At 38.9% G+C, this 19,991-nt stretch overlaps 1 protein-coding gene, 1 long non-coding RNA gene and 1 pseudogene across 2 annotated transcripts; 2 read left to right on the top strand and 1 right to left on the bottom strand.

The window, feature by feature from the left end:
- The first annotated feature begins 3,516 nt into the window (after positions 1 to 3,516).
- Positions 3,517 to 9,051, top strand: LOC122078039 (annotated as a pseudogene).
- An 8,776-nt stretch (positions 9,052 to 17,827) lies between these two features.
- LOC122078040 (putative UPF0481 protein At3g02645) lies at positions 17,828 to 19,147 on the bottom strand. The gene has a single exon (XM_042643915.1). It carries the CDS (start codon positions 19,145 to 19,147, stop codon positions 17,828 to 17,830), a length of 1,320 nt encoding a protein of 439 aa, XP_042499849.1.
- A 107-nt stretch (positions 19,148 to 19,254) lies between these two features.
- On the top strand, positions 19,255 to 19,672 carry LOC122078579. Its single transcript, XR_006140121.1, has 2 exons — positions 19,255 to 19,328; positions 19,448 to 19,672. It is a non-coding gene; the product is annotated as an uncharacterized LOC122078579 (long non-coding RNA).
- Positions 19,673 to 19,991: the final 319 nt, after the last annotated feature.

Genomic DNA, 19,991 nt, shown 5'->3' on the forward strand with positions numbered 1-19,991 from the left:
AATATGTTAGAATTAAACTGGATGTGAGCTTCTGCACATGTTATGTTGCACAATACATTTTTAAGAATCTATGAAAGGATTGGGTGGAATCCATCAAAGTAGCACATCCTATTCTTTTATAGTTTTTCCAAGCGCAACAAAATTGGTGGCATTTGCTCAAAGGTGATGCCACCCAAGTTAAAGAAAATACATGTATGGAAAGGACTGTAACCTAGAGGTTTCTAAGCCCATAGGTGACAAAAGTAATTGTATTTTCACAATAAATTTGGATTTATAAGAGGACCGGTGCATTCTTAGCCCAAATGATAGGACTGTAGTTACGATTGTGACTCTTATGTAGTTTATTTGCTAATTTGACATATTACATTTTTTAGCTTGATTATTTAGTGTATATTTTATACATGAGATTTGTTTAGAGTTATTTGATCTGATTTCAGCTCTCAGGGGACCCAAATTAGTTGTTGTTGCTGATCAAAGCACAACTGAAGGGAAATAGGAACTTTGCTACTCTATTAAGTTCTATAATGATTTTAGAGTAATTTTAGAATGATTTTGTCCTAAATCCTGTTATTTGATGTGTTTATATACGTTTATGCTTCATTTGTTTATGTTGTCCATGGTTATGTAAGAAACAAATTAAAACATATACATTTGTATATATATATATATATATATATATTCATCTTTAATGTGGAAAACATGATGGGAATGAGTGAAACCCATCAAAGTGGTATATTCAATTCAATTGTGTGTTTCCCAATGTAAATGTGACATTTGCCCAAAGGTGATGTCACCCAAGTTTATGGACAAAGTACTCAAGAATCATGTTTTTTGATATTGGTGTTATTGAGGTTTATGATATGCTTGGTTAGTGGGAGTTTTATAATCTCATTTAACCAAATATATCATGATGGTGACAGCCAAAATTCAAAGATGGTTAAAGCCAAAGTTTAAAGGCGGTGTCCGCTAAGATTTATTGGCAGTGCTTAGCCAAAGTAATTGACAATAAGTCAAGGTAATTGAAGGTATTTAGCCAAAATTAATGGTAAAGGCAAAATTTAGCCAAGTTTGTGATTTATGGCAGTATTTAGCCTAAATCCAAGGAAGTGCTGGTTAACGCTGGCGGTTTGCCAAAGTTTATGATTATGGTAGTATTTAACCTAAATCCATGGTAGTGGTGATTAACTACAAGCAGTATACCAAAGTAAGTATTAATTTAAGAAAATGGCGGTTTGCCTATGTATTGATTAATAACAAAATTTACTATCTGTGAGGTTTTCAATGTAGGTTAATCTTTAGATCAGGAAAGAACATATAAAAAAAGATATATTCCATGTGATCACAAGTATGATATCAGTTCCGTATATATATATATATATATATTGAGGTGTATTTTCTACAATTGTTCAACAGTAGAGATTATTGATTGGATCAAAGTTTGTTTGAGTGGCGTTCATTCTTGGGATTATTTGGCCAGGTGTCATTGGAAAGACATCAGTATCAATGTAACCCAAGTGGGAGATTGTTCGGATTTTTATGTGAGCTTAACTAATACTGATTAATCCATTGGGCCCAAACAATTATAGATCCATTCTGATTAGGAAACTCCTAGTTCTTTTCATTGTGGGAGTGGAATAGGGTTTTAGGGATTCTATTATAAATAGAATACTAATGGTCCCTGTAGCCATTACTTAACACTTTCTTGGTTTTGGGAGCACTGCTTTCTCATAAGAGCAAGTGCACAGAAAGAAAAAAATCCCTGGAGTAAGAGGCTGTAGAAAATCTCAGTAGAGAGACTCCGCTTATGTAGTTCTTCATTGTCATCTTCATGGGGGTAATCTTCAATCATATGGAACAGAGGTTCATGATCAATACTTATGGCATTCTAAACTTACACACAGGTATTCCTCTACTCTCATTGATTATCATAAATAGAACAAATTTAATGTTTGTGTATTTTTAAGATCCTTAAAATCATTGATCTTGTTTTAGGGATTACACCCATGGTTAATCATTTTTATGATTCTTGTATTCTAAACACTATGGGGTTGTTCATATGATTCTATGGATTAGAATCCCTAACAAAGAATAGTCAACATGTAACTCAATAAATCCCAGCTTCAACAGGTGTGAAGATAAACGATTGAACCATGCACGTGGTGTTTGTTTCAAACCATAGAGAGCATTGTGAAGTCGACATACATAATCAGGATATTGGCTATCAATATAATCTTGAGGTTGTTCCATGTAAACTTCTTCTTCAAGAACACTATGTAAGAATGCATTTGAGACATCTAATTGCTTGATTGACCAATCAAAATGAATTGCAAGGGCAAGAATGAGACGAACAGTATTTGGTTTGACCACAGGACTTAATTTTTTTTTTGTAGTCCACTCATTCTTCTTGATCAAAACCCATAGCTACTAGGCGTGCTTTATACCTTCCAATGGTCCCATCAAAGTTTTGTTTAATTTTATAGACCTATTTGTTTCGAACCACATTTTTATGTGTGGGCCGAGGAGTAGGTGTTCATTTCCCATTGTATTGCAAGGCATCAAATTCAGCACTCATGGCAAACCTCCAATCTGGGCTTTTTATAGCTTGTGAAAAGCATGTGGGTTCACTTGGGAGGGAGTTAGCCAAATGGACTTAAAGTGGATGCTTGGTGGAGTAATTCAACTGAAAATCACCAAAGTCTTTCGGATGTCTAGTGCCATCACGTGATCTTGTGACCATATGAGTAGAGCTGAGGTCAGTAATGGTATAGGGAGATGGAATGGTTGGCTCAGTGTGAGTAGTAAGAATCTGAGGCTCAAGTGAGGCATGCTCTCGAGTTGACACAGATGGAGAGGCGGGAAGAGGTGGCTTCTGGGAGGTAAGATCTGGATCTGAGCTAATAGAGTGAGCCCGGTCTCGACAATGTGACGGTGGAGGCGCTCAACTGCACCTTGTTGCTCATGGGTATGGGGGTAGGCAAGGCGATGTTGGATGGGAAAGGTGGATAAATATTGGGGGAGGGAATGAAACTCAGCACCCCAATCAGACTGGATGGATTTAATTTTATGCTCAAATTGGCTTCCCACCAGGGCCTTAAATTTGGGAAAAATTATAAATACTTCAGATTTGGTGACCATGGGGTAATACCATATGTATTTGGTATGGTCATCAACAAAAATTAATAGATAACGGAAACCATTACTAGAAACAAAATGCGAAGGACCGCATACATCAGTAAATAATAAGTCTAGAGAAAAAGAACTATGGGTGAAAGTTTGTTTTAAACTAAGCCTACAGGCTTTGCCTAGTTGGCAAGCCATACAAAGAGGACCAATTTTATTGGAAAGACAGGGAAGCTTGTGAGTGCGGAGAAATTGATGAAGAACTCTATGGTGGGGATGACTGAGACACTGATGCCACCCATCACATGTGGTATGTTCAGCAATATTGGTAGACGGCGATTGGGACGGCATGGGAAGGGTGTAGAGACCACCATTATTCAGACCGGAAAGTAGAGTATGCCTGATTTTTTTATCCTTGACAAAGAAAAAAGAGGGATGAAATTCAAAATAAACACCATTATCCTGAGTAAAACGCTGAACATAAAGCAAAGATTTATTTAAAGATGGAACATGAAGAACATTAGAAATATTGAAAGTACGAAGGGGGGAAGAGAGAGAAGTGGAACCAGTATATGCAATGGGGAGGCTCATACCATTGCCGACCTGCAATTGATCTTGTCCAGAATAAGTATCATAGGTAGAGAGGGATTGGAGATCAGGGGTAACATGGTGTGTTGCTCCAGTGTCGGGATACCAGGTTGAGGGCGTTGGGTTGGAAAGGTAGGGATTTGATTGGGTGTGGTAAGTGGAAGGTGCATTCCAGGGTGGGTTAGGCCATTGTGGGTAGGCAGGCATCGATTGATACCCATCAAGAAATGCTAAATAGAATAGGATTTATTCCATTTAGTTGGACTTAGATAGGATTTCTTAATTTAGAATCCTTATCAAATGACATGAGATATATGATATCCAGTACTTTAATTTGTCATTGGGGCTTATTATAAAATAAATTTCCTACATGATCCCCCTATGCATACTCTCATTTCGTTGCCATTTGATATTAATGTAGTATTGTAACAAATATTTGGAAAAAAAGAGGGTTTAGATAAACAATTTTTCACCCAAGGACAGATATATGGGTCATGCCAATGCAAAACATTGAGCAGTATATTCTAAGTTTGGAGATAACATTGTTGTCAAAAATGTTTCTTGAAACCTCTCTTAGTAAAAAATTTAAATTGTTTCTTCAAAAAATTTTAATTTTGAACTCCCTTACACATACTAAAATGATAACCTAAATTTAATTTTAGGGTAATGGCAGCCAGCTGTGGGACACTAGTTTTGCTGTAAAAGCAGTTTTGGCAAGTAATCTAACAGATGAAGTTGGACCTACTCGTAGAAAAGCTCATGATTACATAAAGAAATCACAGGTATTAACTCAATCGCAAAATCTCAAGTACTGACTTAAACAACTTATGTACTTTTTCCCTCTTTTGCCCGGAAAATAATCCTTTGTTTTTCTTATCTCTGTTTTTCCTTGTTTTGTTACTCGCAGAACGCGACAAGTGGACAACTTTAAGATCAATGCACCGGATGTAATAATCCTCACCCAATCTTGACCATTAGTCTCCTTATTGTCCACGTGTCGTGTTCTGCAGATAGCAAAACAAGGAAAAACAGGGATGAGAAAAACAGAGGATTTTGATCCCCTTTGCCCTGATTATTCTAAATTGTTCTATGTTACCTACATTGAAGGTTCAGGACAATCCATCTGGTCACTTCAGAAGTATGTACCGTCACATTTCCAAAGGGTCATGGACTTTCTCAGACCAAGATCATGGATGGCAGGTTTCAGATTGCACAGCAGAGGCATTGAAGGTACTGTACTTGTTCCAATATTGAACCATATACAAATAGAAAGTTTTACAAATGTCATTTTTTTTTCAGGTGACTCTTATGCTATCACTGATGCCAGCAGAAATCGTGGGTGAAGCATTGGAACCTCAGCACATATATGATGCTGCGAACATTATTCTTTATCTACAAGTAAAGATTAACTTGGAGTAGATTTTTGGTCAGGTTTTAATTTACAATGACAACTGTCTAGCTGGACCAATGTTTGAAGTTGATATGAGGGCTAGTACATTTTTAGAAATGTTCTTGTTTCTTTGAGATTTCAAGCTGAAGGAAATGACTCTCTTGGACTTCTTTAGATTTTGTCTCCATGAAATCACCTTTAGAAATTTATCATTCAGGTATGTTGGGTTTACTGAAATATTCTGTATTACTAATATGCTTCCTAACTGTGTGCATTATAGTGTGAAAATGGAGGTTTACCAGCTTGGGAGCCAATTGGAGCACCATCATGGGTAGAGGTTAATTCTTTCACATTATAAAATTTTATGTTGAAGATATTATTTTGATACCTCTTGGGATAATACTAAATATTTTCTATAGAAAATCTGTATAATTAGTGGTTAAATTCTTGAACTTACTTTACTTTCGTATAAGATATTTTCGAATTATCCAACCTAGAAGCTTAAGCATTTAGGATTGGTCATTCAACATGGTACCACAGCCATCAAGTCCGCTACGTTAACAACAAATTTTTCTAAGGTTGCCAAGAAGAAGTGACCACACATGCCCTTTGTATTACTAACCAAAAAAGGGGCAACATGTAAGGGAAGTGTTGGGAAATCCCATATTAAAAATCTCTAGGGCATTGGGTGATTTTATATACTAGTTAATGATAAGTCTTTTGTACATTCATCCTCCTCCTCAACCCCCCCCCCCCCACTTACCCCTTTCTTGTTTCTCTTTTTCAATAAATTGTTACTTATTAAATATATATATATATATATATAGATTATATCTTAGGCCTCGAATTACTTAATATACTAGTTGGGCCACTACCTAATAGTTTAAGATTGTAGGATCAGAAACTTCAATAGATATCACCCACCATGTTAATTTTAGTGAGGATGTATTCTCAAAAAAACAGAAAAAAAAAACAAAAAAACAAAAAAACAAAACAAAACCTTAAATTAATTTTTTTTCGGTTTTATTTACAGATGTTCAATCCTACAGAATTATTTCAAGATGTAGTTGTTGAGCATGAGTAAGAATTCTTCACATTTTCTATTTCCCACTAAAGAATTTTCTTTATTGTATAGACTCATTTGAGACTTATAGAGTGGTTTCATAGGTATGTTGAGTGCACTGGGTCAGCAATCCAAGCCCTTGTCATGTTTAAGGAATTATATCCTCAACATAGAGAGAGAAATCAAAAGCTTCATAAAGAAAGCAGTACATTATCTTGAACAAATACAAATGCTAGATGGTTCATGGTATAGTTCATGATTTAATCTATTCAGGTGAACACTGTTTAAGTTTTGGTTTCTATTTCTATCATAAGTATAAATAAATAAATAAAAAGAGCAGCCCAATGCACGAAACCCCAAAGGCTTGAGAGGGGCATATGTATGCAGTATTTTCCAGTGCCTCGTAAAAGAAGCTGTTTCCAAATTTTAAACCTATGATCCACATGTTATGATGGTACAACTTAACCATTCCGACTCTCATAAATCATTCTATTTAAACCCTATCTAGGGTTTCATACAACACAATGCATTCTATTTTCAGTCAGATAAATGACAAAAATATTTCCATAGGTATGGGTGTTGGGGAGTGTGTTTCACCTATGGCACATGGTTTGCACTAGAAGCGCTAGCAGCTGTTGGAAAGACTTACTACAATTGTCCAGCAGTCCGCAAAGGTTGTGAGATCTTACTATCAAACAAGAAGAATCTGATGGTTGGAGAGAGAGTTACCCTTCATGTTCAAAAAAGGTAATGCAACATAACCAGTAGTTTGTAAAAGTCTTCTAGTCCCTTCAATAATCAAACACTTCTTTACTTATGTGCACCTTTTCCAATTTGAATGAATGTGAAGGTATATATGAGTCTTTGTTTGAGTATGTCCATGCCGTGTTTTCCTTCATTTGTATTTTATTTATTTATTTTTTAATAATTCTAAGTTCAACTCTTCTTATCTTATTGGGGCCACTCATTCGGGGTATTTAGAGCTCTTTATTGCTTTCAATAAAAGTTGAATGGTTCTCATTCAACCCCAATTTAACCTGATTCATGCAGTTGTGGGGTCAGTATAGGCTTGCGGTACTAGTCAGGCAGAAAGCTTAGATATCCCGTTGTTAGCAAAAAAAAAAAAAATTCTTTTTTATAATATTCTCTTTACTGATTCCTAGCAGAAAAAAAAAAAGTCTTTGTTAAAGTCTTCTGTTTTTTTTTTTTTTGTGTATGATTGGTTGCACTCTCTACTGATGGCAACACCGAAGGTGAAAATGTACTATAGTTTGTAACATTTTTCAAAAGAATTTTTTTTCTCCTTACCTTCTCTAAGAAAATAACCCCCCATCTCTTAAAGGCTTCTTTTCGCTTCTTCTTGGTATAATCTCTATTTTCTATGTTTTCTTAAACAGGAATATGTTCCATTAGAAGGTGGTAGGTCAAACTTAGTTCAAACTTCGTGGGCTATGATGGGTCTCCTTCATGCTAGACAGGTAAGGTTAAGTAATCGTCTTGTGCTCATAAAATTGGTTAAGCTGATAGAAAAAACTGCATTTAGGAAATGGGGACATTTAAAGTTTCATGCTTTCTCTCTCCTGTGTGTTTTCTTTTTAAAGTTTTATTCTCGATTAGCTAATTATGTGTCTACAAGGATAATAATTCTGAATTTAATATTATTATCACATATTTCACAATTTTTTTTTTTGGCTGAGTAGGCTGAGAGAGATCCAAAGCCTTTGCATCGTGCAGCAAAGTTAATGATTAATTCACAAATGGAAGAAGGTGGCTTCCCCCAACAGGTACTTGAAGTCCCTTTTTTCTTTTTTTCTATTCTTTTTTTTTTTTTGGGTGGGGGGGTGTGCTAATGAGGGTTTTCAGGCCTTCAACTTGACTATTCCCTCTATTCCCTTGGGTCCAGTCGATCTCAAAATCACTGGATCGGGTCATTAGCGGGATTAATCAAAATTTCAAATTAATCATGTTGTTAACAATGACCCAAAAATTAAGTGTTGTCAAGGTGATTCGAACAAAGGTATGACACTCCTTGAGACGCTTTACCCATGATAATTCACAAATGAACAAACCCCTTGGAGTTAGGTAATTGAAGTCACTTGATGAAAAAATAATTCTAATATATAAGCACAAATAGATCTCAGATAGATTATGCACTATTAGTATCTCATATCTATTCACATATCTTTGAAATATCTATAATAAATTTTTTCTTAAAATTAGATAATATGAATTCTTTTATAATAGGATAAATCACAAATCTAAGGTCATCATTATTTCGCCCCTATATCTTGAAGGTCCAAAATTTTCTTCAATGTTACCTAACATAAGATCCAAGCCTAATATTTATCAAAATAAAAAATAAAAAATCTAAGCCTAATGATGGCCATTGGTGAAAGAATTTCTTCACCCTGGTTAAAATAAAATTATTTTAAATTAAAATATATAAGTGGTTCCTCACACTTGGTTCATTTGTACAGGAAATTTCAGGAACCTTCGTGAAGAATTCTATGTTACATTATGCATCTTATAGAGACACCTTCCCTGTACGGGCTCTCGGAGAATACCGTAGGCAGATTTTTTTTTTTTTTGCTAGAAATCAAAATTGAATTAAAATGGAGAATAAAAAAGATATAAGGGTACAGCAAGAAAAAAAAAAACCAAAGCTAAAGAAAGGACCCCACCTTCGGCATTGCCATCAGCAGGGTCCTCCAAAGCTATCTACAGAATCTAAATCTTGGTTTGGAGAAAGAATCCCATCTAATCTCCTCAATAATATGAGTAGGAAATTCCTCCATGGTTCCAGATAATCCTGTTTTTGCAGCTGACTTTGCAAGGTAATCCGCAATTGGATTGGCTTCCCTGTAGCAATGAGAAATCTTCCAGGATATAGAATTGAGGTAGTGCTGTAAAGAGAGCCACTCTTGCAGGGCAAACCAAGGGAGAGACTTGCCTTGAATAGCGGTGACTACTGCCACCGAGTCAGATTCAATCCACAAGTTTGTAATCCTTTGACCCATTGCATGGCGGATACCATGAAGAAAAGTCATGAATTCTGCATAGTAGTTCGTACTAATGCCAAAGAAATGCTTGAAGGAGAATATAACTTTCCCATTGGAATCACGAATGACACCCCCTCCTCCTGCTCGACCAGGGTTTCCCATGGAACTACCATCAATGTTTATCTTTGACCAGGCGAGTGGAGGCTTGCACCAAATGACTTCAAGAATGGAAGGAGGGTCGCCTGGAACTGCATGCAACCCTAGTTTCCTGCAGCAAAGAAGATCAGCAGTAGTCCGAATGACCCCTTTTAAGTTGAGATTAGACTCCTTGAGCGTTCTCAATATTTTCATGAATAGCAGAGAGGCATCCCTACTCTTACCACCATGCCATCGATGATTCCTTTCTTGCCAAATAGTGTCGGTCACTATAATCAAACCAGCCGCCCAAGGATCCTTTACCGACAAAATTCTTCGCTTTCGTTTCCACCAGGATATCAAATCAGCAATGGAGGATTGATCCTTCCAAAGAAAACCAAAACAGCCCAAGAAGTTTTCCCAAAGGACCCGAGAAACACTACAATTTAAGAAGAGATGGGGCAGAGTCTCAGCATGAAGACCGCACATGATGCATTTGGAGGCTAAAGAGATGCCTTTTTTCCTAATGATATCATCAGTAGTAAGCTTCTGGTGACACAGACGCCAGCCAAAAGTTGACTGACGAGGAGAGAGGCCTTTCATCCAGACTAGCTCATGCCAAGGAACCTTGGGATTTCGGCGGCGAATATCATTCCAGGCTGAGAAAGTACTGAATTGACCAGAGGTAGAGAGGGTCCAAATACATGTATCTTTTATGTTACCTCTAGGGATATTGATAGTTGAAGCAGCGAGAAAAAAATCTTGAAGAAGAGAAGATGAAACCGTGGGGAAGTTCCACTCATTATTGTCAATAAAGGCTGCAACTGTCATGGAGGAAGATGCAAACAACTCATCTCTCAAACCTGCCTTTTGTTGAAAAGATTCAGAGTCAACCCATCTATCTTTCCAGCAGTTTATGGAAACCCCATTACCCACCACCCATCGCTCTTTGCTAGAGACAAGAGACCACATTCTTCGAAGGCCTGGCCAAATGGTGGAAGATTTATACCCTTTCTTAAGCTCCCCATTTTTCTTCAAAAATCGAGCATTAATAATGCTGGACAGGGCTGATGAAGAGTGTCTTATATTCCATACCTGCTTACAGAGAAAAGCTTTATTGACATCCCTTAGACGCCTAATTCCCAGCCCTCCTTCTTGTTTAGGCTTGCAGATTGAGTCCCAACTAACTGTAACTCCTTTGGCTGTTTCAGGATCGCCACTCCAAATGAAATTCCTCATCCATCTCTCCATGATGTTCAGTAAAGAGCTAGGCCACCAGTATACAGAGAAGTTGTGGGACGGCATACCAGAAATAACAGATCGAACCAGCTCCACCCTACCAGCCATGGAGAGGAGCTTTCCTTTCCAACCAGCCATCCTTCCTTTAATTTTATCCATCACCGGGAGGAGAGGTTCACGAGTGACTCTACCCTTGAAAATTTCCACTCCCAGATATTTTGTAGGGAACTTGCAGATGCAGATTCCAAGGGTATCAGAGATGAGTTGCTTTCTATCTAGAGACATCTTCCCCAGAAAAAGTTTACTTTTGTTGAGATTGATTTGTTGACCAGAAAACTGCTGATACTTTGTAAGGAAGTCATGGAAATGTCTGACATATTTGATGGAGCCATTTAAAAAGAAGAAAATATCGTCTGCAAAGAGGAGAAAACCTGGCATTTGGACACCACGAGGACCCTTGATGGCTTGTAGTTTCTTGTCTTGAAGCATAAGGCGGATTCCCCTACACAGGACCTCCTCGGCAAGGATAAATAAAAGAGGGGAGATGGGGTCACCCTGACGCAGGCCTCGCTCAACACCAAAGAATCCAACCGGACCTCCATTGAGCAACACTGAAATTCTGGATGTACGAAGAATTTGATGCAACCAATCAATCCAAGTATCAGGGAAGCCAAAATTTTTCAAGACCTTGAAAAGAAAGCTCCAAGATACAGTGTCAAAGGCTTTCTGGATATCAATTTTTATCCCCATACCTCCACCTCTTGTACACTCAAACATGAGATTAGCTAACTCTGAAGCGAGGCTGATATTAGTCTGAATAACCTTGCCCTTCTGAAAGGCGCCTTGCTCTTCTGAAATGAGCTTAGGGAGGAGAGAAGAGAGTCTTGTAGCCATAACCTTGGACAGAATTTTACAGAAAAAATTTTGCATGCAAATCGGCCTAAACTTGTCCAGAGAAGTCGCACCTTCCATTTTCGGGATGAGAACCAAGAAGCTATTATTGATACCTTTAGGAAGGGTTCCAGAGCTGAAAAAATTCTTCACAGCACGGCGAACATCAAAACCAATTAGCTCCCAACAATGTCTGAAGAACGCACCAGAGTAACCGTCTGGGCCTGGAGAACTATCAGGGTCCAGGTCCCAAATTGCATTCTTGATCTCTTGATCATTTGGGATGGCTTCCAATCCTCTAACGTCAAGCTCGTCAAGGATATGGGGAATGCAGTCCAATAGCGATCCATGGTCAAGGGTGGGGCTGGCTTTATGGATAGCCTTATAGTACTCCTCAACATGAACAGCCAAATCATCCATGCTTGATGTAATTGTACCATCAGTTTTTTGAAGAGAGCGAATCGAGTTCTTCACCCTTCTGATTTTCGCAGATAAGTGGAAAAATCTAGAGTTTCGGTCTCCTTGAGAGAGCCATCTATTTCTTGCTTTTTCTGCCCATAGCTTTTCATGGTCAAGGAGAGCTTTCAAGTATCTGGATTTAGCATCAGCTTCCAAATTAAAAAGATGGTCATCAATACCATAGGAATCTATCTGAGATTGAATTTGGTGAAGCTCATCTTTTGCAGCTTTTAATTCCGCATCTAGGTTTGGGAACACTGATCTTGCCCAGCTTCTGAGAATAGGCTTGAGGCGTTTCAGCTTAAGAGCAAGAGAAAAAATAGGATAGCCATCCACAGGTTCACTCCATGATTTATTGACCACATCCATAAATTCCTCATGGTCCATCCAAAATCGTTGGATGCGAAAGGGGCAATTTGCAGGTTTCATCATTGAATCCGAGGTAATGCACAGGGGGGAATGGTCAGAAGAAAACCGCTGCATCACCTCCTGGGTACAGTCATGAAAGTGGTTTATCCATTCTTCATTACAAAAAGACCTGTCCAGAATTGCCAAAACATTCCCACGCTTCCTGTTATTCGTCCAAGTAAATTTATGCCCTTGAGAAGGAACTGAAATCAGGTTGCAAGCATCCACAGCCGCATTGAACTCAGACGCAGACCCAAGATTAAAGGCGCCCGGACCCTTTTTTTCGTGCGAAAAAAGGGAGGCATTGAAGTCACCTGTAACTAACCAAGGAGAGGAGCCAATTGGAGTCGCTGCAAGAGCCATCCATAGCTCTCTTCTAGAAGCTCGGAAACAACTCGCATGTACAAAAGTTATGTAAATAGAATTGTTTCTCCAATTTATACACAGTGAAATAAACTGGTCAGACATGGAAATAATAGTTGGTTTGGTGAGAGACCTCTTCCAAATGACCCATAGGTTTGGGTTTTTATCAGTGCGAATATTATGAATAAAGCATGCATCATATCCCAGTTTATTAAAAAATAAAGAAGGGAAAGCAGATACCTCCACCATTGGTTCAGCTAGACAAACCACGTCAGGGTGCTTGTCTAGGAGAATATTGCTGAGAGTTGCACGACCAGCAGCCTTCTTCATCCCTCTGATATTCCAGAAGAGGGCACGCATCATAGACATTTGGAAGAGGCAATACGGTCAGACTTTCTAGTCTGCTCCACAGTGAACAATTGTTTTCCTTTTTTTCTTGAAACTGTTTCCATGCCGTGGCATTGTTCCTTCTGGAGGGCAGCAGCATCAATGGCGCCAATTTCCGGGTAGTGGAGGGTGAGATGACCATTATCCATAGCACTTGAAGTAATGGAATTTATCACATGATCACTGTGGACAGAGAGTTGACAAGAGCCAGTAATCAGAACTGGATTAGCCGCACAACCTGGAGAAACCAGAACGCCATGTTCTGGAATTGAGTTAGTCTCAGTGGTTTGGTTCACCATATTGGGTTTGTTTGACCCGTGTAAAGGAACCGAACCATCTCTGTTGCATGGGTCATCCAATCGATCTGCAATTGGATTATTCCTCAAATTGGCTGAGGAAAATCCTTCTAAAATAGGTAACTCAATAGCTAAAATCCCCTCTTGCGTATCCAAGTTTCCATACAAAGCTGGATCACAATTATGGGAGATGGTTGGCAATTTTGAATTTGAATTATTTCCTATTGAGGGCTCGCCACCATTCCTGCCGGAAACCTCCACACCAGCCGCCCCCAAAGACGATTTCTCCACCCAAACAGCCCCAACAACACCACAAGCATCATCCTTGTCTTTGCGTGCGGCATCGGCGATGCGTTTCTCTTTGCAGTTTTGGATGGTATGACCAAGTTTTTTACAAAAACCACACTTTCCCAAAGCGTCTTCATATATGATTTTTTGTTTGAACCAAAAAAGATCACCTGTTCCAGGTTGTCGCCGTTCAACCTGGATTTCTTCCAACCGCTGCACTGAAGTATCCATCTCCACGAGGACACGAGCAAAGTTCCCTATGGATGCATTTCGTGTTCTTTTATCAATGTCCAGGGGGCGCCCCACAGCTTTTGCCATGGAAAGGAGGATCCGCTCGTGCCAATATTCGAAGGGGAGCCCAGGAAATCGAATCCAGACAAGCTTAGAAATAGGAGAGTTATCATGGATATTAAAATCCGGCTTCCACCGCTGGAAGCGAATAAACTGCCTTCCGATCTTGATAGGACTTTGTTTCCAGATGTTTGTCATGTCTTTCTCAGCCTCAAATTGGAATAAAGTGTAGCCTAATCCCATAGGTTTTATAAAAACCTTCTCTTTAAGTTTCCAAGAATTCACAGCTTCCTTCCGAACTTCATCCAAAGAAATAAACCGAAAATTTATTCTGGCCACCAAAGCAAAGCGATATCGGAGAAGACGTTCCTCATAGGCATCTTGGGGAATCACGATTTTAGTGAGATTTCCGGCATGAATAGGGTCAGGTAGGTCGGCAACATCAGGGAGAACGCCTCCAACCGCCTTAGAGTATGATTTCTTAGGGAGGGAAGAAAAGCCAGAATTGTAAACATCCACAATAGGCACAGCAGGTGCAGGCGTGCAACCTGTTCCAAAAGATAGGCGGGGCTGCAGGAAGTCCGTAATGAGCCTCTGCTTTGCGCGATCAGGCGGGCGGCCTCCGGCCAGAAACCCAATCTCCTCCACCGTAGAGTTTCTCTCTCCACTTACCATAGTTTTCCTCAATCCACAGTTCGGCTGGTTTGAGAAGGGTGATTGGAGATACTGTCCGATCTCCCCCTCTCGAAATCAAAAACGAAACTGAGAAATTTCCCTCACCCTTCGGACGCCGTGAGAGCTTCAGATCTGCCCGGATCTGCTCGGATCTGCTCGGATCTGCTCAGATCTGCTCAGATCTGCACTTCTTCTCTTCTTCTTCTTCTTCTTCTTCTTCTTCTCTTCTTCTCTTCTTCTTCCTTGCTGCTGGAACAACCGAACCTGCAACTTACCTTTCTCTCCAGCCTCTCACTCTCCTCGAGCTTGATTCTGTATCCTGATTACGAGATTGAATAATATCATCAAATTCACTGGCGGCAAAGATCAGTTGCAGATTTTTGATTTAATTTCCGATCGACAACGGACGACGATGGGGAGAAGTCTCTCTCTCGGCGGCGCGGCTTTCACCAAAGCTCATGGTTGCCAGATCTGGGACTTCGCTCCTGTTCTCCACCTTTCTGCTGTATCTGAAGTTGCATTTCTTTTGGTCCGACCTGCCTATTTTTAAGTGTCAAACAACCATAAGATTCGAACTTGAGACCTCTTGGTGAGCAAGAGAATTTTGTACGCCATAGCTCACCAACTAAGCTAGGTAGTTGTTTACTCTTTTATGCTCATAGGGCTTCTAAACTTCATAGGTTTTATAAAAACCTTCTCTTTAAGTTTCCAAGAATTCACAGCTTCCTTCCGAACTTCATAAAATTATGTTTTGATTCATACTATGACAAAATCACCTCACCACCCAAAACGGATGGACCACACCACTTATCAATAAGAAATAAATTCCTAGGAGAGGAATGACAGCTCCGCGATGGTCTTCCACATATATATAAATATCAGAAATGATGGATGGCATAGTCCTTGTCTTTTTTCAGAAGACAAGATTTCCTCTTTTTCCATATGTGAATTATAGTATTACTGCTACCAAAAAAAAATAATGAGGAGGAATAATAGTAGTACAAAATGCTAACTTGGCGATGCACCCTATTGTATCTCCATCAATACTCTTCCCAAACCACTGAGCTTCTATTATGTGTGTCTATAATTCTTGACCCATTTTAAAGATTATCCGGCTTGATCTAAAAATTTTGGTGGCGACCCGAATGAACTTTTTTTTTTAAGATTTGTGATGGTAGTGGAGAACTTGTTTGCCCCTATGGTACAGTTCAACCCAATGGATCAACCCGACTTGTAGGAGTACTTTTATGTTTTATTATCTTATAATGCAAGTTAGAAAGACAACTTTTGAGTGTTCTTGAGAGATCTCTACTATATCTGTTCTTCCAACTTACTGAATCATCTTCAACTTCGTCTAGGATGTAGTACATCACATTGGTGTGTGAATCACATTAAATCTCCATGTTATCTTTGCTTTAATATGTTCATTTTGTGTTTCTTGGTTTTTGTTCTAACAACTTCCAATGATGATGCAACTTCCAAGTCTTCTAAAGGGAGAACAAAGCCGCATTATGTGCCCCCAAATTTGTTTCATAAATGAGTATTCAAAGAACAAGTGGTTTTTATTCACAAACCCCATCCAATAAAAGCTACAAATAGGTAGATTCAAAATATTTCTCTTCCTAGGCTGATCTACACGGATTGGGCCCCTCTCCTGAGTGGTGATCGGCTTGGTCTTGCCCATAGCTGCCTAGGTGCTGAATGCATGTTTAAGCGGTGATCCAACGGCTCTTGGCATGGTGCTTTTGTTTTGATCAGTAAAAGCACAACAGTTGGATCACCGCTTGAACACATGTCGATCGCCCAAATAACTATGGATTGACCTAGGCTAGCACCGTTCAGGAGAGTAACCGATTCCAATAGCAACTCCAAGTCATCATTGAATCTCTAGGAATACAGATGTTGAACGACACAGTAGATGCCCAGGAGATTGTATCTCTTTATCACTCTTCAAACGGTTCATAACAATCTGTTTCCCTCTAAGCAGTTAGAGAGAGAGTCTAATCAACCTAGAACTTGAATTTAATTTCTTTTTAAAAATTGTAGCTCCAAAAAAACAAACGACTCCATTATTGATGGTGAAGAACAAGGTTTGAATCCCCCCTCATGTGTGTGTGTCAAAATGGGGTGCATGCCCTTTTATCATCCACAATTATACGATAGAAACAATTTGAACTTTAACAGTATATAGGCCACTTTATGGGCCCAAACAAGCACCTCATGAATGGTTCGCTCTCTCTGTATGTATATTCTTGTTTTTGTGGATGATATGCTTGTTACAAACAACATGTGCCATGTCTGAAATCTCATCACACAATTAGGGGTTGGATTCTCTCTTAAAGATTTGGGCTTTCCTAATTTCTTTCTAAGCATTAAGGTTGTACCCCACAAGGATAGCACTATATTCTCTTAGCGACGAGACATGTTTTGTACTCTGATGCTACCAAGTATTGCGCATGCAGTAGTTGGACCCCTACGATATATAACTCTGGCCAAACCAGGCGTTGCCTTTACTATCAATTGTGTTTGTCAATTCATGCACTCTCCTTTTGAGGGCCACTGAGCTCTTGTTTTTTTATATTACGCTATTTTAAGCACTTGAGGAATTATGGCCTTCTCATTGAGCATTCTACCTTACTCACAGTACAGGCATTCATAGACGCTGATTGGGCAAGATGTACATATGAAAAAGGTGAACATCAATTTTCACTTTGTTCGTTAAAAGGTGGCTCATCACGAGTTGATAGTAAATTTTATCTCCACCAATGATTAGATTGAAAATATATAAAGCGATTGTCAATAACAAGATTTCAGTTTCTATGTGAGAAGTTAAAGGTCCATCCAAGTGGACCTTCAACTTGAGCGTGTGTTGAATCATATTGGTTGCAATATATACTACCACACATATTGGACTTAGATTAGGTTTCCTTGATTACTAAGAGTTATATATTCTTATTGTATCCTTTATGGATCTCTTGGTCATCAAGTTACCTACTCTATATATATATATATATATATATATCTATCTTTGAGGCACCAAAATTTTGGATAGACTACTTAGTCTACAACAGATTTGATAACATTTTTCAGAGAGAAATCAAGCAAAAAAACTCCCTAGAAACTGTTCTCTTGAATCTTTCATATAGAATGTCATGAACTGAAATAAACAAACCATGGACAAAGAACAAGAACGATAACAAAATGATCATATTTGCAGCAGGCACAGCACTATGAATCACTGATCGATCGTTGAATCAATACGTAGAACACTGCCGCAGCTATACACTGAGCAAAATGCTTGAAGAGTTGTCATCAACAACAGAAAAATAGCTGCTAAGAGTGTTAGGAATTTCCAAGAACCAAAAACATACTTTTTCAAGGGGTTCCCTACCTTGACCTTCCATGTACCTCTATAATATTTGTTGACATCTTCAATTACCTTGTCCGAGAAGGGAACTTTTGTTAATCTCACTGATCCACTCATCCCATTCCACAGGTTAGCAACTTCTTCATCACTCTTCAGATGATTCAGAACAATCCCTTTCTCTCTAAGCAGTTTCACATCCTCCTTGGTGTCTATAATGCCATTCATCAATTCTGTGTATCGTGTAAAAGTTAATGGTCCTGATGCATTTGATGCTTCATATGCAACCAAGTTTCTTAATATCACTTCAGTGTTAACATCTATGGTAACAGTAGGGAGGTAAAGTGTGAATGATTTGGTGTCGAAGGTAATGTATGTGAGATCCCCTTTTATGGGTGCAAATTGGACACCGGAATTGTAGAGTTTGGTCACTGAAGGGATCGCGATTTCCCCTATCAAAGGAGGCTTGTGGATGTTGTTTGTTGAACTTGAATCCTCATATTCAGATATGGTTTCAGCTTTAGTTTTGGAAAACAGTAATTCTAAAGGCTGCTTTAGGATGGAAAACACAGGTAATTTAGAAAAGAAATTAGCAGGTGTGGAAATTATTACTCTTGTAACAATACTTACTGGACCTTCTGTTAATTTGGATAGCAGATTCCGGATCAAATCCAATACTTGAGTTGAATCTTTGATCTCTTCTACAATCTCATCAACAGTGGGAACATCTAGTCCATCAGAGACTAATTCGATGGCGAATTCGGGTTGTTCTTCAGATTTGGGCACAATCATGTGGTACAGAACATCTAGCAAGTGTGAATGCTCTGTGAATTTGATGCTTGAGAAATTCATCATCTTGAATGGAGATACCTCTTTGCATAAACCAATTAAAGAGGCAATGAATGTCACATCTGCTGCTTCTAAGGAGGAATGCTGGAGTTCTAAGACCTTCCTCATTAGGAACAGTGGGATTTGATTTTCAAGCATCACTATATCTCTAAGCATAACATAATTACTAAAATTCTTGCCTGCATGAAATTCTGTTTGGACTTTGCCTTCTTTGATGGCATAAATTTGGAGGAACTCAAGCAAGAAGCATGCATCAACTGCTAACATCCATGCTAGTGCTTCACCACTTAAATCAAGGTAGTTGTTGTAGCAACCTCGGATCTTTGGCATGAGCTTCTTCATTTCTTCGACGAGGTTTTCGAATTTCAGGCTCTGGAATTGTCTTTGGGCTCTTCTTTCTGCAGCAACCTTGTGGCATTCTAGGGAGGTAAAGCTCCAAAAGGACAAAAGGCCAAATGGGTCATGCATGAGTACAGGTTGAAAGGAAATACACCCCCAAACAGCCAAGATTGGAGCACAACCAGTATTCAGTTCTATTTGCATCTGTGTTTTTATTTTTCCTTTTCTTCTTTATCTGTATTGATGAGATTTACTTTTTATCATCTTTTCGTTTGTTTACCGAACAGGTGGGTTTTTTTGCAGAATATTTCAGAAGAGTTACTGTGGGAAGAAAACAAATGTTTGAGGGCTAGCGAGACTGAGTTCCTTTGGGGATGAATTGGGTCCATTCCCTTTGAATCCAAGACCAAAACCGACCAGCTGAGACAGCTCATGTGACCTACTTCTTTTTTCTACTTCTACTAACCCTTCTGATGTGTCCCGTTCTTCATTGATTATCTTAAACTTCCGAACCTATTTTACTCCACACAAGGCGGTCCAAACCTTGGCAATTTGCAATAATCAGGTTCCCTTTTAATGCAAAACCAGGCCATCTTGTGGTCTTTTCTTGGGAACTATGGAGCAAGATATAATAGGAGGTTTTTCGAAGATCAATAGTATCCATCAACTTTAGGTGGCCCGGCAGACGTTGAAATTATAGGAAAATAGGTTAGAGGAGAAGCTGAATAGATAGAAGCAAGAAGAAGAAAGGGGCAAATCGGTGTTCACCTCTCGATCTGAAGAGAAGAAGAAAGGGGGCAAAACCCTAAAATTTGTTGGGGTGGTATCTTTTAGACCCGTTTGGTGG

The sequence above is a fragment of the Macadamia integrifolia genome, chromosome 5 (genome assembly GCF_013358625.1).
Source record: "Macadamia integrifolia cultivar HAES 741 chromosome 5, SCU_Mint_v3, whole genome shotgun sequence".
Taxonomy (NCBI): domain Eukaryota; kingdom Viridiplantae; phylum Streptophyta; class Magnoliopsida; order Proteales; family Proteaceae; genus Macadamia; species Macadamia integrifolia.